Here is a 25,332-nt window from a genome sequence, read left to right as displayed (position 1 = left end):
GATCACAAAGAACTTGCATATGGGAGTGGATTCAGCACAGACTGGAACAAAGGACAATAATCAGCTCTTCCCTCTGGGGGCAGGAAACTGCAAACTCCCCTCTGTCACCTGGAAAGTACTCATGGGGAGGGGGAAAGGGGGAACCAGCCAGGTGACAAGACACTCAGGTTACCACCACAACTCCTCCCTCAACCCCTCCTTTCTGTGATGTATCTGAGGGGTGGTCTTAGGTTACACCCCTTCTGTGATGTATGTATGATGTTTCTGGGGGTGGTCTTGATCTACAGGGTGGCAATTTCAAAAGTCTTTATAAGGCCTTGCACACCATTTTTCTGAGTCCCTCCTCTCTCCTGCGGGTGAGGGGAGAACCCTGTTGCAACAGACCAATAAAGGCCAAGCCTACAGGCTGCTGTTTTGCTCCAAGTTATCCTGGTTGGTGTCTTTGTTTTTGTCCAAGGGAGCCCTCGGATTTTTCCGTTAACAGTCCTATAGACTTTCTCTCTTATTTTCCCCTCCGCTACCCCCTCAGTAGGTGAAGTTTGGTCGTATTAGCTTCAAGGACAGTCAGATTCTGCTGGTTGTTGAAAGATCCAGAAGGTTTGCAGTCTCATTTGAAGAGTCCAGCTGGATGAATATCTTTAGCTAAAGGACAAGGATATTAGCAAGGGCGCTGAGGCATCCCTAAAGGGTTGATAGTGAAAGAGAGAGCAGAGAAGAGGCACAACAAGGCCAGTCCCTGTGGGAAGAAAAAGCCTGTGACGCAAGAGATTGTGGCTGGTGCTAAAGCTGGTCATGGAACCTGAAATCAAAATGGAGCAGAGCTGGAGCCCTGAATTTGGAGAGCAAAGATCAATTTGTCCAAAAACTGGGAGGCTCAAGGAAGTTCTCCTTGTGGAAGCCCAACAAAATGTGAAACAGGAGCCAAACGATGAGCCGTCAAGGAACTGGGACGGCCAGTTGCAGGAGTTTTTGGAGATGCTACAGGATTCCCATTCTGGAGAGGGAAACCCACAAGTGCCTGAGACAAGCAATTGGGAGATTACTTCTGAGGAAGTGACAGGTGACCACAGCTGGCCCAGAGCATTGTGGGCTTCCCAAATCCAGCCACGTCTTGTTGGGGAAGCCCAAGAGGACCATGAGACCAATCTGGGTGCCACTCCCAGTGGGAAGGAGAAGGCAAGAACTCCGTCTGGAGATGGTGCCGAGATGGAGAGGCAGCGCCGGTGTTTTCGTGAGCTCTGCTACGAAGAGGCCGATGGGCCTTTCAAGCTTTGCAGGCAGCTCCAGGAGTGTTGCCATCAGTGGCTGAAGCCAGAGAGACACACCAAGGAGCAGATCCTGGAGCTGGTGACCCTGGAGCAGTTCCTGGCTGTCCTGCCACTGGAGATGCAGAGCTGGGTGAGAGAACGTAACCCAGGGAACTGTGCCTGGGCAGTGACCCTGGCGGAGGAATTCCTTCGGAGTCAGAAGGAGGTCAACAGCTGGGAAGTGCAGGTAAGGTGATGTTTCCAAAATTGTGTCACATCCACAGCATACATTTGATGCATGTGTGGATCCTATGGCTTCCTCCAAAGTGACTTGGGAACTGTAGTTTATTAAGGGTGCTGGGTGTTGTAGCTCTGTGAGGGGTAAACTGCATTTCCGAGAACTCAATGGGGAGAAGCCATGTGTTTTAAATGTGTACTGCAGGCATCGCAAGCATGCCTGAATTGGGTTTCAAAAATGTGCCCTTGAACCACTCTTGGGTCTTGAGTTGCTATGACTATTATTATCATTATTATTATTATCATCATTATTAAAACTTATTATCAGTCAGTTTTTTTGCCAATGCAACCCAAAGCGGCGTACAACAATGTTCGTAAGCACAAAGCCCCAATTGGGCACCCAGCCACCTTGACAAAGCCAGTGTCAAGGCAGGAGTGGGGAGCAAGTCAGCAGTAACTCACAAAGTGTCAGTGAAATTCACTCTTTATTCAAAGAAACAAAGCAGCTCAGGCCTAGTGATCCCAGCAATTCTTCCCCGTACATCTTGACCCAATGAGGCAGTTGTGAGGAACCTGAGACTCCTTCCTCTTGTCTCCCTTTGCTCCACCCTCTTCATTCCCCTTTGTGTTCTGGGAGACTAGGGGGCTCATATTATGTCCTTACATTCTTGTGACAGATTGTGATAATATCAAGTCCTTATAATAAGTAACATTTATCGCCAACCTCTAAACACAATTTTGCCTGCACTGTGACTTGGTTTTGAACTGACTCTTCTCCCCTCCATCTTCCCCACTGGCAGATCACAGGGATGCCAGAAAAGGAGCTTGTAAATCCCCGCAAGACAGAACAGGCTCTGCCGGGCACGGTGAAGATGCAGCTTTCCACAAGGCCCCAGCAGGGGGACAAGCAGAGTGTGAGCTTTTTGGGTGAGTTCCTCTGGGGTCTGTCTCTTCAAATATCTCAGGACTCCTGAATTTCCAGTTTTGTTGCTTTCCCCCACCTAAAATGGAAGGCTCGTCTTCCCAGGTCACCTTCAAGCTCTGTGGGTTTGGGGGTCTAAAACTGTCCACACAACTGGTCATTGCCTGCTAAATAGTGGTCCTGCTCAATTATGGGGCAGATCAGTCATTTTTGCAAAGGGGGCAGAAGCACAGAGAGGGAAGCTTGTCAGTCTAGACCAGGGGTGGGTTCTGAGCTTCCCTGTTTGGCCGACAGGTCCATTTTTAAAATTGCATCTGGAATTCAAAAAAATTCAGTACCTATATATGCAATTCAGAAACACACAGATAGATAGATTTAGAACTGGAAAATGTGCAAAAGGAACTTCAAAGGATACCTCCTCTAGAATAAAAGGTTCCATATTTGTTAGAAATTGATCTCTTATTGTGGTGACACCTAGACGTTGGAACTCCCTGCCTCTTGACATCAGGCAAGCATACCGTTTTTGACTCCTGTTAAAACATTTTTTGTTTATAGACAACCCTAGTAAGATATTAGAATGCTGATGTGTTTTTGGTTTATTGCTGGTTTTAATTTTCTGAGCATTTTAATTGTTTTTAGTGCAATCTTACTGTTTTATTATTATTTTTTAAACTGTTTTGGGGTTCTCTAAAATCAAACGGCTTATAAATTTTGGGGACAATTTAATTTGGTGGGGAAAACATAGTACAGTGGTACCTCACAAGACGAATGCCTCGTAAGACAAAAAACTCGCAAGACGAAAGAGTTTTTCGTTTTTTGAGTTGCTTCGCAAGACGAATTTCCCTATGGGCTTGCTTCGCAAGACGAAAACGTCTTGCAAGTTTGTTTCCTTTTTCTTAAAACCGTTAATACCCAGGGTGCATTGCTTGAAGAGGTGCAGTTGCAACTTGACTTCGAGGAGCAACTCATAGCACGCGGTGTGGTAGCCTTTTTTGAGGTTTTTGAAGACTTTGGTGATTTTTGAAGCTTTTCCAAAACTTCTTTTGCAGCCATTTGGTAAGTTAAACTTTTAAAACTTTTTTTGGGGGTTTGGATTTTGGGTTGGGGTGTTTGGAATTCAAGGACTTGGTGTTGGTGAGGGGTTTGCAAGAATCTGGAAGCTTGTGTGTTTTCTAGGAGGTTTGATGCTTTTGAATTTTTTGGATGTGGAGCACTGATTTTTTTTTTGGGGGGGGGTTTGCGAAGGTAGGAGCTGTGCTGCCATGGGGCCCAAGAAGACTGCTGCTGCAGAGGCCGGCGAGAGGAAGAAGGAGAAGATGACGCTGGAAATGAAGAAGGAGATCATCCGGAAGCACGACGGTGGAATGCGTGTGACAGACCTCTCCAGGGTGTACGGGAGGAATCCATCGACCATCACGACCATCCTGAAGATGAGGGAGAAGATCCTTGCGACTGATGCAGCCAAGGGAGTCTCCAGGATCGTGAAGAACCGCCCAGCTGTTCTGGAGGAGGTGGAGAAGTTGCTGCTCATCTGGTTAGAAGAGAAGCAGCGTGCAGGGGACACAGTGACTGAGGCCGTCATTTGTAAGAAGGCCAAGGCCTTGCACGCAGACCTCGTCTGGCAACAGCCAGGAACCTCAGGCGAGCCAGAAGTCTTCAAGGCAAGCAGAGGCTGGTTTGACCGGTTCAAGATGAGATCTGGAATCCACAGCGTGGTCAGGTATGGAGAGGCTGCCAGTTCTGATGTTTCTGCGGCTGAAGACTTTGCAGCGGAGTTCCTGGAGGTTGTGACGACGGAGGGCTACGTTCCACAGCAGGTCTTCAACTGCGACGAGACTGGGCTGTTTTGGAAGAGGATGCCCAAAAGGACTTTCATCACTCAGGAGGAGGCCAAGTTGCCTGACCACAAGCCCATGAAGGACCGTCTGACCCTGCTCTTCTGTGCCAACGCAAGCGGCGACCTGAAGATCAAGCCCCTGCTGGTGTACCACACGGAGAACCCACGAGCCTTCAAGAAACACAAGGTCGACAAGGAGCAGCTGAGTGTCATGTGGCGATCCAACAGTAAGGCTTGGGTCACACGTGTGCTGTTTGTGGACTGGGTCAATCTTGCTTTTGGCCCTGCTGTCAAACAGTACCTGCTGGACAACGACCTGCCGCTGAAGGCTTTGCTTCTGATGGACAATGCTCCTGCTCATCCTAAAGGCCTTGAGGAGGACTTGTTGGAGGAGTTCAGCTTCATCAGCATCATGTTCCTGCCGCCTAACACCACGCCACTGCTCCAGCCGATGGATCAGCAGCTCATCGCCAATTTCAAAAAACTCTACACCAAGGAGCTTTTCAGGCGATGCTTCGAGGTGACTGATTGCACCAACATCACCCTGTGGGAATTCTGGAAGGACCACTTCGACATCGTCACCTGCTTGAAGATGATCACCACAGCCTGGGACGGGATCAACCAGAGAAATTTGAATTGCGCTTGGCGCAGCCTGTGGCCGGACTGTGTGGCACCAAGTGACTCTGATGCACCAGAGTCAACAGTGGTGCAGGACATTGTTTCCTTGGGGAGGGCCATGGGCCTGGAGGTCACAGAGGAGGACGTCAGCGAGCTGGTGAAGGAGTACGACCACGAGCTGACCACCCAGGAGCTGGTCGAACTGCAGGCAGAGGCTGCGCAGGAACAGGCCTCGCTGGAAGAGAAGCAAACAACTGAGGAACGGCTATCCTTCAAAGAACTGAGGGACATTTGCCAGAAGTGGAAAGATGTGCAGGCTTTTGCACAGCGGCACCACCCTGACAAGGACCTGACACGTGACCTTGCAAACATTTTTGATAAGAGGGTCATGTCGTCTTTCAGGGAGGTGCTGAAAAGGCGGATGAAGCAGCAGACCATGGACAGGTGCTTCAGCAAGAAGCAAAGAGTGGAAGAGGAACCTTCTTCGAGTTGTCCCCCAGAGTCTTAGAAAATGTATGTACAGTACTGTACACTTTCATGATTTTTAAATGCTTTTCTGTCATGTTTAGAAACTTAAATTATTGTTCCTTATTATTGTATCTCAAGGGCTGTCGTGTGGAATATGGAGCAAGCTGGTTTTCTCCAGCTCTGGATGATTAGGACTCAAACCAACGGCTTCGTGTTACGAGGAAGGAGATTCCGACTAAACATCAGGAAGAGCTTTCTGATGGTAAGAGCTGTTTGACAGCGGAATGGTCTCCCTCGGGAGGTGGTGGACTCTGGGCGGCACATGTGCTGTGTCCAGTTGGTGTCATGATGGTGGCACCCGCCCTTATTCTGGTAGGAAGTGCTTGGTGGGGGCCAGAAAATGAGGGGGCGAGGAGAGACCGTTGAGTTGGAACGAGGACTCTTGGGGGGACGGCCACAAAGTCCATTGAGTGCTACCTCACAAGGTAGCCCTAAAGGGGGAAATGAGGACAGGAAAAACCACGGACCTACTTTATCTCATAGAATCATAGAGTTGGAAGAGACCACAAGGGCCATCGAGTCCAACCCCCTGCCAAGCAGGAAACACCATCAGAGCACTCCTGACATATGGTTGTCAAGACTCTGCTTAAAGACCTCCAAAGAAGGAGACTCCACCACACTCCTTGGCAGCAAATTCCACTGTCAAACAGCTCTTACTGTCAGGAAGTTCTTCCTAATGTTTAGGTGGAATCTTCTTTCTTGTAGTTTGGATCCATTGCTCCGTGTCCACTTCTCTGGAGCAGCAGAAAAGAACCTTTCTCCCTCCTCTATGTGACATCCTTTTATATATTTGAACATGGCTATCATATCACCCCTTAACCTCCTCTTCTCCAGGCTAAACATGCCCAGCTCCCTTAGCCGTTCCTCATAAGGCATCATTTCCAGGCCTTTGACCATTTTGGTTGCCCTCCTCTGGACACGTTCCAGTTTGTCAGTGTCCTTCTTGAACTGTGGTGCCCAGAACTGGACACAGTACTCCAGGTGAGGTCTGACCAGAGCAGAATACAGTGGCACTATTACTTCCCTTGATCTAGATGCTATACTCCTATTGATGCAGCCCAGAATTGCATTGGCTTTTTTAGCTGCCGTGTCACACTGTTGGCTCATGTCAAGTTTGTGGTCAACCAAGACTCCTAGATCCTTTTTCACATGTACTGCTCTCAAGCCAGGTGTCACCCATCTTGTATTTGTGCCTCTCATTTTTTTTGCCCAAGTGCAATACTTTACATTTCTCCCTGTTAAAATTCATCTTGTTTGTTTTGGCCCAGTTCTCTAATCTGTCAAGGTCGTTTTGAAGTGTGATCCTGTCCTCTGGGGTGTTAGCCACCCCTCCCAGTTTGGTGTCATCTGCAAATTTGATCAGGATGCCCTTGAGTCCATCATCCAAGTCGTTGATAAAGATATTGAATAAGACCGGGCCCAAGACAGAACCCTGTGGCACCCCACTAGTCACTCTTCTCCAGGATGAAGAGGAACCATTGATGAGCACCCTTTGGGTTCGATCAGTCAGCCAGTTACAAATCCACTGAGTGGTAGCATAGTCAAGACCGCATTTTACCAGCTTCTTTACAAGAATATCATGGGGCACCTTGTCAAATGCCTTGCTGAAATCAAGGTAGGCTACATCCACTGCGTTCCCTTCATCTACCAGGCTTGTAATTCTGTCAAAAAACGAGATCAGGTTAGTCTGACATGACTTATTTTTCAGAAATCCATGCTGACTATTGGTGATCACAGTATTCCTTTCTAGGTGCTCACAGACTGTCTGCTTAATGATCTGCTCCAGAATCTTCCCTGGTATTGATGTCAGACTGACTGGGCGGTAATTATTTGGGTCCTCTCTTTTCCCCTTTTTGAAAATAGGGACAACATTTGCCCTCCTCCAGTCTGCTGGGACTTCGTCTGTTCTCCAGGAATTCTCAAAGATGACTGCCAGTGGTTCTGAGATCACATCTGCCAGTTCTTTTAATACTCTTGGATGCAGTTCATCTGGCCCTGGAGACTTGAATACATCTAAACTAGCCAAGTATTCTTGTACTATCTCCTTAGTTATTCTGGGCTGTGTTTCCTCTGCTGAATCATTTGCTCCAAATTCTTCAAGTTGGGCATTGTTTTCTTTATCGGAGAAGACTGAGGCAAAGAAGGCATTGAGGAGTTCAGCCCTTTCTGTATCCCCTGTTTGTATTTCACCATCTTCTCCTCTGAGTGACCCCACTGTTTCTTTGTTCTTCCTTTTGCTACGAACATACCCATAAAAGCCTTTTTTGTTGCTTTTAACCTCTCTAGCAAGCCTGAGTTCATTCTGTGCTTTAGCTTTTCTGACTTTGTGTCTACACGTGCTGGCTATTTGTTTGAATTCCTCTTTGGTGCTTTCCCCCCTTTTCCATTTTTTGTACACATCCTTTTTAAATCTCAACTCAGTTAAAAGTTCTTTAGATAGCCACCCTGGCTTCTTTAGGCACCTTCCATGTTTCCGTCTCATTGGTATTGCCTGAAGTTGTGCTTTTACTATCTCCCTCTTATCCCAGCCATCATGAACTCCCTTTCCTTTTAGTATTACTGTCCATGGGATCTCACCCAGCACTTCCCTAAGTTTTATGAAGTCGGCTTTCTTAAAGTCAAGAAATTGAGTCCTAGTATGCTTGGCTGCTCCATTCCGCTGTATAGTAAACTTCAGAAGAGCATGATCACTCGCGCCTAATGATCCTTCCACTTCTACCCCACTAACCAGGTCATCAACATTGGTTAGGATCAGATCTAAAATGGCTGTTCCTCTTGTTGCTTCTCCTACTTTCTGGACAATGAAGTTGTCTGCAAGGCCAGTGAGGAATCTGTTTGACCTTATGCTCTTGGCTGAGTTTGACATCCAGCAAATATCCGGGTAATTGAAGTCCCCCATTACTACTATCTCCCTTCCTTTTGCATGCTTGGCCATCTGTTCCAGGAAGGCATCATCTATGTCCTCCGTTTGGCTTGGGGATCTATAGTAAACTCCCACAATGAGGTCCCTGTTATTCTTCTCTTCCTTAATTTTGACCCAAATGCTCTCACTTTGGCTTTGAGGTTCTAAATCTTGGATCTCTTCACAGGTATACACATCCCTGACATATAACGCCACTCCTCCTCCTTTCTTGTCTGGTCTGTTTCTCTGAAATAGATTGTATCCCTCCATTATTACATTCCAGTCGTGGGACTTATCCCACCAGGTTTCAGTGATGCCTATTATGTCATATTTAGTTTGCTGTACCAAGAGCTCAAGCTCATCTTGTTTATTACCCATGCTTTGCGCATTAGTGTACAGACATTGAAGTCCATTAATCATTCCCCCGTGTCTCTTATTTAAGGATTTTTTCCTCCCACCACTAGGTCTGCGTACTGTTTGCTCCATTCGGTCTATGACATTTGGATGATCATCTTCATCACTTGATAGACTCCTACCTTCAGGAGCACTGTCTCCCTCCCCCACATTAGTCAGTTTAAAGCCCTCCTGATGAGGTTTCTGAGATTTTTGGCAAAAACATTCCTCCCAACCGTTGTGAGGTGCAGCCCATCTCTTGCCAGAAGTCCATCTTCAAGAAACTGCAGTCCGTGATCTAAGAATCCAAACCGTTCCTGTTTACACCATTTGCGAAGCCAGCTGTTCATTTCCACTATTTTTCTCTCTCTCCCTGGGCCACGTCGTTCAACTGGGAGGACAGATGAGATGACAATTTGTGCATTTAATTGCTTCAATTTCCTGCCCAGAGCCTCATAGTCTCTTTTGATCTTCTGGAGGCTATTGCTTGCAGTGTCATTGGTTCCCACATGAACCAAGAGGAAGGGGTATTTGTCAGTGGGTTTTATGATTCCTTGCAGTCGTTCAGTTACATCTTGGATCTTAGCCCCGGGGAGACAGCACACTTCCCGAGAAATCTTGTCAGGCCCACAGATCACTGCTTCTGTTCCCCTCAGTAGGGAATCCCCTATCACCACTACACGCCTCCTCTTAGGTTTGGTCGGGTTCTTCCGTGAGCTGTCTGTTCCAAGGTCGCCTGCACGTTCCCTGAGGACTGACTTTGCTGCTCGTCTTCATATACCTGATCGACTGTAATGAGGGAGAGATCCTCAAATGGAGTCTGCTCTTCGTCTTCCATGCTAGGGGAGAGGACCTCAAAGCGATTGTGTATTTCTAAACAATCAGAGCGAACCCTGGGCTTCCTACTTCTTTGAGTCACGTTTCTCCATATATCTGGCTCCTGTGTTGGTGAACTAGCCTGCTTCTCAGGGGAGTCCCCTGTCTCCTCCTTGGTGGAGACGGTGTGCTCTGTTGCTTCCAAGAAGAGCTCCAGCTCTCTAATTCTTTGGAGCGTAGCTACACATTCCTCCAGTTGCTGGACTTTGTCTTTTAAGAGGGCAATCAAAATGCAATTGCTGCAGGTAAAGCTGCCTGCAACCTTTGGCAAGATGGCAAACATTGTGCAGGAACCGCAGGCCACTGCAGCTGTTCTCTCACTCTCCATCTTGAGAACGTGTCGTTGGGGGTGTCTACAGCAGTCCTCCATCATAAGAAGCGTGCAGACAGGAGAAATAACTCCCCCCCCCCAAAAAAAACCCTAGATCTCCCCCAACAAACGTTTGACACTAGCTCCCCTAAATCTAAAAGATGGATCAAACTGCGTGCGCCGCTAGGCGTGCGCCGCTGCCCTGCAAGCTCTGATAAGCTCCTCCCACAGCTAATCACCTACCTCAACAGAAACCTGCCACCTCTGACCTTTGCACAGGGAGAGCAGCTAATCAGCCACAAAGAAACACACACAGGAGGAAACCCTTTTTGCTCCTTCTTCAGCTGCTGCCCTGCAAGCTCTGATAAGCTCCTCCCACAGCTAATCACCTACCTCAACAGAAACCCTGCCCCCTCTGACCTTTGCACAGGGAGAGCAGCTAATCAGCCACAAAGAAACACACACAGGAGGAAACCCTTTTTGCTCCTTCAGCTGCTGCCCTGCAAGCTCTGAATCTCCCTAGAGAAAATGTGAGGTATAAATGTTACAATAAATAAAAAACGTTGGCATGTGGGTAACCCGACTGAGAGGTGTTAACAATGACCTTTGGGTCTTGTAAAATGTTTTCAGATATTTAAACTGCTTTTAAATAGCTTAAATATGTTTTGTTTTGTGTTCCTTGGCTACTCATTGGTTTGCCACCCTGGGCTCTTTTGGGAGGAAGAAGGGTCGGAATTTAATAAAAAAAATCAATTGATATTTATTAAGGATTGGAAAATTACTGTGGTGTTTTTGCATGAAAGAGACCGTCAACATGCACTATCTGGATCTGAAGATTGAAAATAATATTGGCTTATAGAAAATAGAATGATTGGATGTCAATTTGAGTGAATGCTTTGAACAAGTTGTTATATTTACTTGACAGAGAATCAGAAGTCTTTCCATGTTTTTCTATTTCTCCCATTTTCTTTTCTTTTTCTTCTGTTTATTTTTTCCCTTCTCCCTGCTCCTTTTTCTTTTTAGATTAGATTTTAAAAAATATTTCTTTTATTCAGGTATAAGAATATACTTTGCACTGTGTATAAACTTTTGTATATCTTTGGATGAGTATCAATAAAAATAAAATGTGGGAAAAAGGAACCAGTAGTGTTGTCCATCATCTGCCCAGCCCCATATGTCACTCTTAGGTGGATTTGTAGCTGGTTGAGTGACAGACCCCAAAGAGTACTCATTAATGGTTCCTCATCCTGGGAAAAAGTGACAAGTGGGGTGCTGCAGGGTCCTGGGCCCGTTGTTTTCCAACGTCTTTATAAACAACTTGGGTGAAGGGATTTGAAGGGATGCTGATTACATTTGCAGGTAACACCAAACTGGGAGAAATAGTTCATGCCACAGAATACTATATCTGGATTCAGGATGACATTAACAGATTGGAGAACGGGGCCCCAGTACAGTGGTACCTCAGGTTAAGAACTTAATTCGTTCTGGAGGTCCGTTCTTAACCTGAAACCGCACAAGGCTGCCTAGTTCCATAGTTCTCCATAGAAGAACTATGGAGAAAGAACTGGAAATTTACAGCCTTTGAAGTATTGAGGGAAAATCTAATCAAGATGTTTTATAGATGGTACTTAACACCTACACCAAAATAGCTAAAATGTATAAGACAAAAACAAATCTGTGCTGGAGGTGTGGTAAAACAGAGGGGACACTTAGACATGTTTGGTGGACCTGTGAAAAAATCAAAAGCTTCTGGAATATAGTATATGATGAGCTTAAAAAAATGTTTCAGTATAACTTTATGAAAAATACAAAAGCTTTTCTACTAGGGATAACAGACACAAGTATAGCAAGAGAAGATCAGAAAATATTCCTCTATATGCCACAGGAGCGGCAAGGATCCTAATTGCTAAAAACTGGAAAAAAGAGATTCTGCCAACAAAAAAGGAATGGCAAGACAAACTGTTAAGAGTATATTGAACTGGCTAGATTAACAGAGGCAATTAGAGATCACACTAGACAAGAGTTTCAAAAAGCATGGGGAAAACGCAGAGAATACTTCACAAAACAGTGCCCTAAAATACCTACCTGGACTTGTTTCGATTAATGTCTGCAGGAGACTTTGTGGATATTTAAGTTATAATTAGAAAAATCTCAATAATTATTCATAAAGGAAACAGCTTATAAGAAGTAAATAAGGAGGCCAGATACAGGATAAAGGAAGTCTTTTATTTGGTTATTTGTATTGTTGTATGTTATGTTTATTGTATTTCAGTACTGGGGGAGTGGGGGTTTATGTTACGTTGTAAATAAAATTTCCAATAAAAATTAAAAGATATATATGAGAATACACACAAGGCTGAAACTGTTCATACTGTGGGAAAAGTTTTACCTCAAACTCCATTCTCCTTTGACACCAGAAAATTCACATGAGAGCAGATGGAGATAAAGTTGTTGCACTGGACAGGAAGATTAATATTCTTCATATTTAGTGATATTAACAATTGAAGAGCCCCCTTTTGGACTTTTTGCGTGGAAAGGAAATGAACGAATTAGAGATATCTGAGGCTGAAGATTGGGGAAACACTGCCTAGCAGTTTTTCTGAAAAGGCAAAACTGACCAGAAGGCTTAGGAACCAAGAAGACAAGAGTTTTAAGAAAGAATGGGAAAGATTTATAATTTATTTAAGGATTTTAACAACACTTGGAATGTAACAAATACGTTGGATAACTTGGATAGACTCAAAATATAGACAAGGAAATAATATGCAGCTGAAAATGATGACAATAGGACCCATGGAGAGGATGGTGGGAAGGCTTGAAATTCAGAGAAATCTCTAAATTTGAGTGTATTTGATAATGTTATAACTGTATACTTGTAAAACCAAATAAAAACCTTTTTTTTAGAAGAAGATTTGAACTGCCAACCATCTGATCGGCAAGCCCAAGAGGCTCAGTGAAATGCCCCCCGCATTACAAAACATTTAACGAACGAAAACAAACCAATAATCCGCACTCCCACAACACATTTAAAAGGGCATTGGAAAACAATCAGCCAAAGGCCTGCTTGAAGATAAATTCAGTGAATTCCTATTGAGGTATTATTTATTGCAACTCTTATAGTGTTACTGTCTGCTGCCGGGGGAGGAGAGTCTACCATTTTTGTCTCTTTCGCTGCTTCTGCAGATCATTACTGGAATGAATTCTCTCAAAGGGCAACCCAAAAACTGCTATTGTGAGGTAAATGTTGGTTTTTATACTTGTCATTCCGGTCTGGAAAGAAACTCCCAACTGGGCCTGAGAGGCAGATTTAGTCTCCTCAGGAGATCCTGAGGTGGGTTTTATCATTTTCCCACAGAAGAAAGAAAGGGAGGAGGGTCTCTCCAGAGAACGAGGCTCCTGAGAACGTGTAGAGTTCGGCTCCTGAGTCAGCGTCAAAAAGAGACACACGTCCCCCTTCATAGTCCAGAGTCACCCGCATCCTCCTGGGCTTCTCCCTCAGGGACAGAAGAGAAGGAGAATGGGATGTCCAGGCCAAGTACTCCCCTCCCAACTTCTCCACAGCCCAGATCCCTCTCTCAGGACCTAAGAAGAAGCCGCCCTGTCTCTCCACAGACTTCCTGGCGACCCCCAAAGCCCACCATTCCCCACTTTCCACAGTGACTTCCCAGAAATGGCTGCCTGTTGTGAATCCCTCACGTCCCAACACACAAGGCCAGTCGCTGAATCTCTCAGGAATGTCAGGCAGGGCTTGAGGTTTGTCTCCCCATCTCACGCTTTTCCCATCCTCCGACAGGATGAGCCTGGCATGGGCTGTGTCTGGATCCAGAGTGACATTTGCTGTTGGGGGGAAGATGAGGGAAAGAGAAGAGAGGCAGAGTCAGAGCCTGACATCATGATCCAAGAAACACCCCAAAAACCAGATTCCGTCTCAGATATTGCATCCAGGATTTGGACATTCCTCTCCCTCAGAATGAAGGGGAGTGAGAGAGAGCAGGAGAGGAGAGGAGAGAAATTCTGCTCCTCTGACACTCTCTGTGTAAAATTGGGCATTCAAGGCTTCAGAGGTTTGGGGAATGAGAATTAAGAGAACAGCTATGGACCCTTTGTGCCCTCAAGTTGATGGAGAACTGTTATAAAGGAGATATAATGAAATTCATTTAGAGGGGATACGAGGAAGTCAGTCGTCAATGCGATGAAAGTTGGATATTTGAAGAGATAATCTTTTTATTTTCTTTTTTTTCTCTTGAGTGTTTATTGTCTTTTGTAGTGTGGTATGTTTCCCCCCTCTCTTTGTTGTGTATTTTGTTATGTTATTTTTGTGATAAATGTTGAAAAGAAAAAAAAAATTGAACGAAAAAAATTGTTAGAATTGGGGAGAGCGTCAGGGCAGACCCACCAGGAGAAGTTCTTAACCTGAAGCACTATTTCTGGGTTAGCAGAGTCTGTAACCTGAAGCGTATGTAACCTGAAGCGTCTGTAACCTGAGGTACCACAGTATATATAATTATATAATTATATATATATATATATATATAATATTATGTTATATATTATACACACACACACACACACACACACACACACACATACATATATATATATTCATTTTTATCCACCCTGGGAAATGGTGATGTCTCAGGGGACCAGTTTGAGTCTAGGGGTTGGGAATCTACTCTGTTGTTGTTTTTCAGTTTCTCTTTCTTTCCCAGCATTTTTGTTTTTTAATCTCCTCCCTTCCCTCATGTTGCTCTTTCTCCTTGGTTGCTCAGCATCCTGTACTATCAGTGGTGCAGCTGCAGCAGGCAACACTTTCGTTTTGCTCCCTCCTTGGCTCCTGGGAGCTGAAGACCTTGCGAAAGTGGGCTTTTCTGCTCAAGGTTGGGTGGATTGACACAGGAAAGGCTGGTCTTCAGCTGGAGGGTGGGAACCAAGGCACAGCACAGTTTCTGTAGTGTAGTGGTTATCACGTTCGCCTCACACGCGAAAGGTCCCTGGTTCGAAACCAGGCAGAAACAGTTTTATTCTTTATTTGCTCAGCTTCTTTTCAGTTGCTCCTCTAGATGGTGCTCACAGCATCCAACAGCAAGAAGACAAAGAAAATATAATACAATTGAATAAGCAATTATTATTTAGTGCAGAAACAAGCCTGCTGACCAAAAGTAAAATTCATGTGAATTGTTCCACTCACTTGTACCTGTGGCTCCACCCACCACTGGCAAGGACGACTGTGCTGGTCCCGGCGGAAAGGTACCGTGATCGTAGTCAGAGTTCACGAGATGAGAGGCGAGGTCCGAAACAGGGAGCCGGGCGGGGAACAGGAACGCTGGGAGGTCAGAAGCAGAAGGCTGGGCAGGGAACAGGAACGCTGGAAGGTCAGAAGCTGGGAGCCGGGCGGGAACAGGAGCGCTGGAAGATCAGAAGCAGGAGGCCGGGCAGGGAACAGGAACGCTGGAAGGTCAGAAGCCAACAACGACGTTGCTCCTGCAACCTGGGACCGGGCTGACTGACCTTTATCTTCTTCTAAGGCCAGGGGCGGTCCTGGCCCCCAGGAGCCCCGCCTCCTCTGGCCTTAAGGCGAGCACTCCTCCTGGGAGCAACCAGTTCCCTTCGCCTCTCTGCCCTAAGCCTCTGTAGTTCAGGAGAGGCCGAAGGGTTACTGGGCCCCGGAGGAGGCTCACCTGTAGCCACTGAATCCTCAAGCACCTCTGGGGCCAGAAGGGTTTCACCTGGTGCCTGCTCTTGAGGATCTGACACAGGTGCAGGCTCCTCAGAATCTAGGCCTTGCCCCAGTTCAGCCGGCCCTGGAGGCGGGGACTCCTGTGCAGGCTGGGATTCCTCTGGTTCAGCCTCTGAATCGGAATCCCAGGGCATCACAACGACCTTCAAACCATCCTAAATATCTTCACAGAAGCTTGTGGAAAACTTGGCCTATCACTCAAAATCCAAAAAAACCAAATACTGCACCAACAAGCACAAAACAACCCCTCTCAATGGTGTAATGTTGGAAAGTGTTGATCACTTCTCCTACCTGGGCAGTTACCTTTTCACAAGGGAGGGCCGACATTGATGCTGAAATCCAGCATCGCCTGAGCGCTGCAAGTGCAGCTTTCTCCTGACTGAAACACAGTGTTTGAGGACTGGGACATTCACAGAGAAACCAAAATGCTTGTTTACAAAGCTATTTTACTACCAACTTTACTGTACGCTTGTGAAACATGGAGCACTTATAAACTCCATCTCCAACTTCTCAAAAGATTACATCAACGGTGTCTCCGAAAAATTTTACACATCACTTGGGAAGACAGGCGAACTAATGCCAGTGTACTGGAAGAAGCAAAGATCCCCAGTGTTGAAGCAATGATTCTTCAGCATCAACTTTGTAGGACTGGTCATGTTGTTCAGATGCCTTACTATCATCTTCCAAAGCAACTACTCTTATTCCGAACTTAAAAATGGAAAGTGTAATGCTGGTGGTCAACAAAAGAGGTTTAAAGATTCTCTCAAGGCAAGTCTTTAAAAATGTATAAAACCAACAGTTGGGAAACAATGGCCTGCAAGTGCTCCAGTTGGAGAACAGCCTTTACCAAAGGTGTCATGGATTTTGAAGACACTCGAACTCAGAACGAAAGGCAGAAACACGCTAAGAGGAAGGCATGCTTGGCAAATTCTCACCATAATCAACTTATGCCCAGAAACCTATGTCTGCACTGCGGAAGGACGTGTGGATCCAGAACTGGCCTCCAGTGTCACTTACGGACACACCATTAAGACTGTGTTCATGGAAGACAATCTTACTTGGCTGCAAGTGATTGCCAAAGAAAAATAAGAAGAAGATAGAAGAGGGGGTATCTTCCCGCATTTGTTGAATAAAGCAAATTCTCATTTTTAAAAAGTGATTAAAAGTGTGTCAACCAACCCAAGTTGGTCATCTTGAATGGGCATCTTAAGAAGTGTGTGAGTGTGTGTGAGAGAGAGAGAGAGAGAGCGCCTTAAAGCAGAGTCACCCCAAATGCAATCACTACGAAAGGAACACACTTTTTGCAAACTTAAAGTAACTGCAGGCTCTTTAAGGTACCCATCGCTCAGCTCCTTTGACTGTTAGCGGGACGCAGCTCTCAGCAGCCCAGCCGCGCGCACTCGAAGGGGTTAAGGCCACGGAGCTCTGAATCCTAGAGCGGTCACGGTCACGTGAGCGGAGGAGATGCCAAAGTGAAGGCTCTTTCTTTCCGGTCCTCTCCCTGGGATAAGAGAAGCTTCTTTCATTCTCTGCTCGGTCTCTGCAGCTTGGGAAGGACTGAGGGGGTTGCAAATCCCCAGCGAGTGAAATGCAGAGGACTAGAAAGACAGGTGAGCGAGAGAGGCACTGGGGAGAGAGTGCGGGGTTTTGCCAGGTGGCTTTTATTTCTGTTTTTTAAAATTGCCCTTTCTTCTTTTGCAATCTTGGTTACCTGGAAGCCCTGCTATAGGACAAAAATTCATACGAGGGAGATTTTTTTTTTTTTTTTTTGTATATGCGTAGCTGCAAAGGAGCAATACAACTTAAAACATAAATAAAATACTTTTGAAACATTGTAAGGCACGAAGAGTATCTAAACAGCATCTAAAGAGATTTTAAAACAATAGCATGTCCTCACAGCTAATGCAGTTCCTGGCAAGCTTTACCCATCAGATGCCTGGGGTATCAGGAATGTTTTAAAATTCCTTCTGAAAGTTACTGATTTGTGGTGGGGGAGAGATGCACCTCACCAGGGAGAGCATTCCAAAAGGAGGGACGTATCACTGAGAAGGCTGGATGACATGGATGTTTTGGGAGAATGTTAGACTAGGAGGGCCATTGGCCTCATCCAGCAGCTGCGTGTTTGTCTTTCCTGGTGCTACTATCTGAATTATGAGATGCTGGGGGTTGAACCCAAGATCTTCTTCATGCAAGGAATGCGCTCTAGCACTGCGCTCTAGCTGCTCCCCATGATGGATAGAGGCTGCAGGGAAGTGTCTTGGTCTACAGCACCTGCAGTGCTCCCTGTACTTATAACTGCCATTATCAGAAATGTACCATGAAGGTTTCCATCACCTTGATTCTGAGCACAGCAGGTTAATGGAAGTGGCTTTAGTATTTTTGTAGGAGTGGGAAGGTTGCTTGAAAATCGGATCAGAATTTTGGGGGTTGAGGAAGAAACTAACTGCATGACTGCATTGCATTCATTAAGAGATTCCCATGCATTCTCACCTGCATTACAGTAGGTTGTCTTATTTTCCTTCTATGTACATTTCTTCCATAGTGGCAGAAGGCTACCATAAAGAACACTTGACTCCCTCAAGTTGCTGATAGGTTCAGATGCTTTGCTGTGTCACTTTGAGCTGATGGATCTTCAAGGATTTAGCAAGAGTGCTGAGGCATCCCTCAAGGGTTGGTGCTGAAAGAGAGAGCATCAAATAGCACGACAAGGGCAGTCCCACAGGAGGAGACAACTGTGACGCAAGAGACAGTGACTGGTGGATCTCTGCTAAAGCACGGCATGGAACCTGAAATCAAAATGGAGGAGCAGAACGTGGCAGGTCCTGACCCAGGAGAGGGAAGGGGAGGGCAGGCTCTTCCAAAAATGACCAAGGAAGCTCTCTTTGAGAAAACTGAGCAAAATGTGAAACAGGAACCAGATGAAGGGCCATCAAGGAATTGGGATGCCCAGTTGCAGGAGTTCCTCAATACACTACAGGCCACATATTCAGAAGGGGGAAACCCACAAGTACCTGAGCTGAGGCAATGGTGTGGTCCTAAAACATCTCAATTACTCTCCCAAAGAAAACTGGATCCCCAAAAGTGGCCCAGATCTTTGTGTGCTTCCCAAATCCAGCCACGACTCATTGGGGAAGTGCAAAAGGACCATGAGACCGATCTGGATGCAGCTTGCAGTGGGAAGCAGAAGGCAAGAACTCTGTCTGGGGATGCTGCCGTGGTGGAGAGGCAGCGCCGGTGTTTTCGTGAGCTCTGCTATCAAGAGGCTGATGGGCCTCGCAAGCTTTGCAGTCAGCTCCAGGTGCTTTGCCATCAGTGGCTGAAGCCAGAGAGACACACCAAGGAGCAGATCCTGGAACTGGTGACCCTGGAGCAGTTCCTGGCTGTCCTGCCACTGGAGATGCAGAGCTGGGTGAGGGAACGTAACCCAGACAGCTGTGCCCAAGCAGTGACCCTGGCGGAGGAATTCCTTCTGAGGCAGAAAGAGGCCAATAGCTGGGGAAAGCAGGTGAGACAACTTTTCTAAACTGGTGTCCTTGAGTCACTCTTGGGTCTTCATGTGTTCACAACCACAAAACCCTAATTGTGCACCCAGCAGCCCTGACAAGCCAGTGGTTTGGTTGCCAGCAAGAAGGAGCTATTTTAGTTTTGTGAGAATGCGTTGGAGCTGGGGGATGAGAAGTAGTCTGGTATTGCTGCTCAGTCCCATAATCTCTGATGAAATACAGTTTAATAGAATCCTAGAATTGTAGAGTTGGAAGCGACTCTGGGGGGCATCTAATCCAACCCCTTGCAATTGTTTCCATTATGCATTTGGGTTCTGAGGACATGTTCTCTGCCTGATGCTTTAGATGAGATCCCTGAATTGTTAGGGGTTGAACTAGATTACCCTCAGGGATCCTTCCAACTCTACAATTCTGTAAGTTATCCAAGAACTACAGGCGGTCTGGCAGCGGTTTTTAATCATTATAAGTTGCTCTTAAATGTTCTCCCTCTCTGTCTCTTTTCTACACAAGAGGTGGGATAATAGAAGTCCTTGTAAGACTTAAATATGCCTGCCTGAAACATTTTGCCTGCCTCTTAACGTCACTTTAAACTGATTCTCTTACCCTCATCTCTCCAGATCACAGAAGAAGAGTTTGTCAATCTCCCCAAGGCAAACCAGTCTCCCCAGAACACAACAGAGATGCTGCTTTTCACACAGGCTGAACAGGAGGCTGATGGCAGTGCGAACATATTGAGTAAGTCTCTCTGGGGACGGTCTCCCTGAGCACTGTGGGGTTCCCAAAGCAAGTTAGTCTCTGGCTTTCTCACTTTGCCTCATCTAAAATGATGGACTTGTCTTCCCATATCTAAGTCACAACCCACAGGCCTGAGGACCATTGTAGAAATGTATACTTGCTAAAACTGTCCACAGATGGACTGAGCATTGGTCGTTGCCCAATCTGGCCTGTGTTAAATAAAGGGCCTATTTCTTCTGTAGGGAATAGGAGATAAAAGTGTGGAGAAGGTGGCTTGTCACCCTAACTGAGAATGATGCACTTGGACTAAGAGCGAGTCAGTTTTGAACAGCATTGTAACACCTAGTTAGCTTCATGGCTGAGTGGGGATTTCATCTGGATCTTCCCAGTCCTGGCCTAGGATCTTAACCATGATGCCAACCCACAAAAGCAGGTGTCCTGATGATCTGGGCAGATGAGGAGGAATGGTGGGGACCTCCACTTGAAGAGGTGGCTAGTGATACTGTGGACCCAGATTCGTGGTGGTGGTGAACAGGACACACCCCAGAAGAAGAAGAAGCAAAGAGTTGGTGGATGAGGAAGTGGAGCAAGCTAGCAGATGCTCTAGTCCAGAGGAGGGCAACCAAAATGGTCAAAGGCCTGGAAACGATGCCTTATGAGGAACGGCTAAGGGAGCTGGGCATGTTTAGCCTGGAGAAGAGGAGGTTAAGGGGTGATATGATAGCCATGTTCAAATATATAAAAGGATGTCACATAGAGGAGGGAGAAAGGTTGTTTTCTGCTGCTCCAGAGAAGCGGACACGGAGCAATGGTTCCAAACTACAAGAAAAAAGATTTCACCTAAACATTAGGAAGAACTTCCTGACAGTAAGAGCTGTTCGACAGTGGAATTTGCTGCCAAGGAGTGTGGTGGAGTCTCCTTCTTTGGAGGTCTTTAAGCAGAGGCTTGACAACCATATGTCAGGAGTGCTCTGATGGTGTTTACCTGCTTGGCAGGGGGTTGGACTCGATGGCCCTTGTGGTCTCTTCCAACTCTATGATTCTATGATTCTAGTCCTGAACAGAGAGACAGGACTCAGATGTGGGAGAAACAGTACAGCAGACAGTGGATACTACATCACTCGAAAGCCTGGTAGAACCCCCTCTTTCTCCGAGGACCAGGCGATTCCTTCATATCTTAGAGCTGATGGCTAAACAGAGACAGAAATATTCTGTCACCATAGGCAGCAAGGAGGGGTTTAGAAGCTGCAAGGGGGTGGAGTGGGCACTCTCAGTAACATCTCAAGACTGAAGGCAGCATAATCCATAGTCTCTCTGTGTATTCTACTGAATTAAATTAAAGAACTATCAGAAGTTCTCTGCGTCTCTGATTTCACTGGCAGCTAGCCTGGGAATCGTGACATTCCTGATGGTTCATGCAGTCTGGGTTTCTGAGGCCTTCTTCCACAAAGAAGGGGTAGATTTCTATAGTGGAAGATTGAATGGGGCAGGAGGAGCTACCCATTTCCCAAGGACACCACAGAGCAGATGGAAAGAGATAAGTAATAATAATAATAATAATAATAATAATAATAATAATAATTTTATTTGTTTATTTCCCCCAGCCACTCTGGATGACTTGCAACAAATATAAAAAGATAATAATACATAAAACATTAAAAAGCTTCCCCCTACTGGTCTACCTTCAGATGTCTTCTAAACGTTATATACTTACTCATCTCCTTGAAATCTGATGGGAGAGCATTGAAGGTGCTTTGTGCTTTGTTACCTACTTCCTTAATTTTAGCGCAATGCCTGATTTCTGTCTGGCTTTCTTCCAGAAGGTGGTGGGTGGCTCAGGAAAAGCGAGGATCAGAATCCTTTGCTGGAGAGACCTGAGCAACTGGAGCGACTGAAGACATCACTGAAAACAGCCACAGAGAAGGATTTCCTGCATCAGCATGAAGCTAATGGGAACCAACATGTAGCGGAAAGGCAGAATGGAAACAACAAAGAAAATGGAATGGATCCATTTGTTCTCCAACGAAGTGTTTGCAAAGGTGCCAATGAATCCATTATCCAGCAGGATAAGGAGGAGGCAAAATATGACAGATTTGGGGAAAACTTTGTGGGAAGGTCACTCCTTACTACGCATGAGAGTGTTGATGCAGAGGAGAAGCCATACCAGTGTTGGCACTGTGGGAAAAGCTTTAGTAGCAGCTCGGATCTTGTGACACATGAGAGGACCCATGTGGGTGAGAAACTGTACAAATGTTCCCACTGCGGCGAAAGTGAGAGAACCCACACAGGACAGAAGCCACATAAGTGCTCGCACTGTGGAAATACCTTTGGCTGGAACTCTCAAGAGGGGCTCCTCGCAGGAGAGAAGCCTTACACATGTTCTGAGTGTGGGAAAAGCTGCAGTCAGAGATCAGACCTCCTTAAACACCAGAGAACCCACACTGGCGAGAAACCTTACAAATGCTCAGCGTGTGGGAAAAACTTTAGAAACAGCTCAGGCCTCAAAGTACATCAGAGAATCCACACAGGTGAGAAGCCATATAAATGTTCGCACTGTGGGAAGTGCTTCAGTTGGAGCTCACACTTCATATCTCATGAGAGGATCCACACAGGGGTGTGCTCCTACTGCGGGAAAAGCTTTGGCCAGAAATCCGAACTCATTGAACATGAGAAGACCCACACAGCAGATGAGTTGTTTGCGTGTTATGCCTGTGGGAAAACTTTTGAAGTCAGTTTGGAACTGGTGGCACACGTGCGAACCCACAAAGAGAAGCCGTTTGAATGCTCAGTCTGTGGGAAAACCTTCAGAAACAGTTTGCAGCGCATCGCGCATCAAAAGGTCCACACAGGAGAGAAGCAGCATAAATGTTCCCACTGTGGGAAAAGCTTTAGCCAGAGACAGAGCCTTATTATTCATGAGAGAATCCATACAGGAGAGAAGCCGCACAAGTGCTTAGTCTGTGGGAAAAATTTCCGAAATGTCCCGAACCTTAAATCGCATGAGAGGACCCACACAGGAGAAAAACCATACAAATGCTCCCACTGCGACAAATGCTTCCGGTGGAGTTCCCACCTTGTATTGCACGAGAGAATTCACACGGGAGAGAAGCCCTACAGATGCGCAGACTGCGGGAGAACCTTTGACAGGAGGTCGAACCTTCTTGTCCATGTGAGAATCCACACAGGGCAGAGGCCATACATCTGTTCAGACTGTGGGAAAAGTTTCACCTCAAGCTCTGTTCTTCTTCGACATCAGAAAATTCACGTGGGAGAGGATGTTTGTAGGTGCTCTGAATGTGGGAAAACATTCAGGCAGCGGTCAGACCAGGCAGAGAAGGCGTCAAAATGTTCCGAGTGCATCAGAAGCAATTACTTCAGCTCGGATCTTGTCAAACGCACACGGACTTGTGTGGATGAAAAGCCATTCAAATGTTCGGTTTGTGGAAAAACTTTTAGGAACAGCTCACACCTCCTTACTCATCAGAGCGTCCACACAGGAGTTCAACCGTATCAGTGTTCAGACTGTGGGCGAAACATCGTCAGGCGGCCCAATCTCCTCGCGCCCATAAGTGACCAGCCAGGACAGAAACCCTATAAATGTTCCAGCTGCAAGGAAGGTTTCAACTAGAGATCAGTTCTCATGAGAACTTGGAAAAATTGATATGGAATCTGCTTCTTTTCACCTCTTTTGCCTCTTTCTTTCTTTCTGTACCTTTAAAAACTAAATATACCTTGTTGGGGGCCATAGAAGCTGGTGGCTTTAAATAAATAATACTCCATTAGGAGAGAAACCAGGTTTGTAGATAGCATATATGCTCTGCAGACTATGGAAACAGTTTCCTCCAAGGGATGACCTTAAAGAATTAGTTTTGTTTTTATTGGCAATCACAAGGATGCAAATTGGTGGGAAACTTATGGCCCTTTAAATGTGTTTGGACTATAGTTCCCATCAACCCCAGCCAGGATGGCCAATGGTGAGGCAGTTTTAGTCCAGAAAGTTCTGGAAAGCCACAGATTCCCCGTCCGCACTATTAACAAAGGCAAAGCCTCCCCATTTAATCACATTGATTTTTCTAGAATTGGGATGTTATTCCTTCCAGTAGCACCTTAAAGACCAACTAAGTTAGTTCTTGGTATGAGCTTTCGTGTGCATGCACACTTCTTCAGAGTCGTCAACAGGCTCATCACAGCTATCTGCCAATCACCCAATCCCACCACCCTTCTGAGTAATACCCCTCCCCACCTTCTCACTATATAGAAGGGTCTGGTGACTTCTGTTTCAGTGTATCTGAAGAAGTGTGCATGCACACGAAAGCTCATACCAAGAACTAACTTAGTTGGTCTTTAAGGTGCTACTGGAAGGAATTTTTTTATTTTGTTTTGACTATGGCAGACCAACACGGCTACCTATCTGTAACTGGGATGTTATTGCTATGGGGAAAATACTCCTTCATATCCCAGATACAGCAACTCTGGCAGATTCTATTAAGAACTGGGCTTTGCAAATTCATATATTCTATTACATTTTTTTATATTTTAGGATCCATTAGTGTACCATTTCACTTAAGAGATTTCAGGAAGCCTTCTCCAATACCCTTTCCTAAGGCCTAGGAACTTGCTCCTTGAAACAAGCAGACGAAAAAAAGAGCAAAGCTGTGATTGTCGGAATAATTTTTTACTGATAACCATCATCATGTGAGTTGTCTGAACTTGTACAAAATGGCAGCATTCAGATACCCCTGTTCTTCCATCCTCTCTCTCTTTTTCATCAGTTGCCATAAGCATTGTTGGGCTGATTTTGCCTTCAAGCATGGATGTGATTTACACTATAACGATACTATGTGAAACAGAATGATTAAAAAGCAGGCATGTGATGTATGAGGTCTAAAAGGCTAGCTCCAGAAAAAGCTTTTGCTCTCACAAGGACGACTGTTAGGAGGGTGGAAGCCAAAGTTGCTTGTGGGGGTAATCCTTTTACACAACTGTTTATCAATTCTTTTTCCCCATCCCTGGTAAAGAGGCTGGCACTCAAAGACCCCCGTGTTTGAAGTGCATTGGGATGCATATCCAGGCACCCAAAATGTCGCCATGGTATCCCATCCAGCCATGCCCCTTTTCCAGGATACTCTATTACATCTCTTCCCACTCCCAGTTTTCCACTTTTCACCTGCAAGTGCAATATCTTGTAACCTTTCCATGCTGCTTTCGGGGTTCCCCCGCCCCAATGTTTTTGTCTGCTTCTTACCCTGAACTTGCCGACACGTCCCTCTTGTGCAAAGATGGCATTGTTTTGGCTACATAAGGATTTGCACTTGGAGAGTGAGCTCCCTATTGGTGTATAGAATTTGAATAAACTTGTCTTTTGCACCTGTTGCATTTTGTCTCCCTTTTCCTGCTTTTTGGTGCTGCACTTTGAATGTGTTTTGTCCAGCAGAAGACGGACAGGAGGGTTCTCTAAGCCAGCACCTCCCTTGTCTTAACAACAGA

At 45.9% G+C, this 25,332-nt stretch overlaps 1 protein-coding gene across 1 annotated transcript in view; it reads left to right on the top strand.

Moving 5' to 3' along the window:
* Window positions 1–25,221, top strand: part of LOC307209830 (uncharacterized protein) — a 25,334-nt gene extending 113 nt beyond the window's left edge. The window contains exons 1-6 of the mRNA XM_079965193.1: window positions 1–1,494; window positions 2,285–2,411; window positions 3,652–5,366; window positions 18,264–19,112; window positions 19,728–19,845; window positions 21,666–25,221. The exon at window positions 1–1,494 is cut by the window's left edge and continues 113 nt beyond it. Of these exons, the coding sequence (XP_079821319.1) occupies window positions 793–1,494; window positions 2,285–2,411; window positions 3,652–5,366; window positions 18,264–19,112; window positions 19,728–19,845; window positions 21,666–23,473 (5,319 nt within the window). The 5' untranslated portion in view covers window positions 1–792 and the 3' untranslated portion in view covers window positions 23,474–25,221. The remainder of the gene's footprint in view (window positions 1,495–2,284; window positions 2,412–3,651; window positions 5,367–18,263; window positions 19,113–19,727; window positions 19,846–21,665) is intronic.
* The last annotated feature ends 111 nt before the right edge of the window (window positions 25,222–25,332 follow it).

The sequence above is a fragment of the Podarcis cretensis genome (genome assembly GCF_951804945.1).
Source record: "Podarcis cretensis genome assembly, chromosome: 2".
Classification (NCBI taxonomy): domain Eukaryota; kingdom Metazoa; phylum Chordata; class Lepidosauria; order Squamata; family Lacertidae; genus Podarcis; species Podarcis cretensis.
The sequence above is the reverse complement of the archived record's forward strand: the minus strand, read 5'-3'. Positions and strand labels throughout refer to the sequence as shown.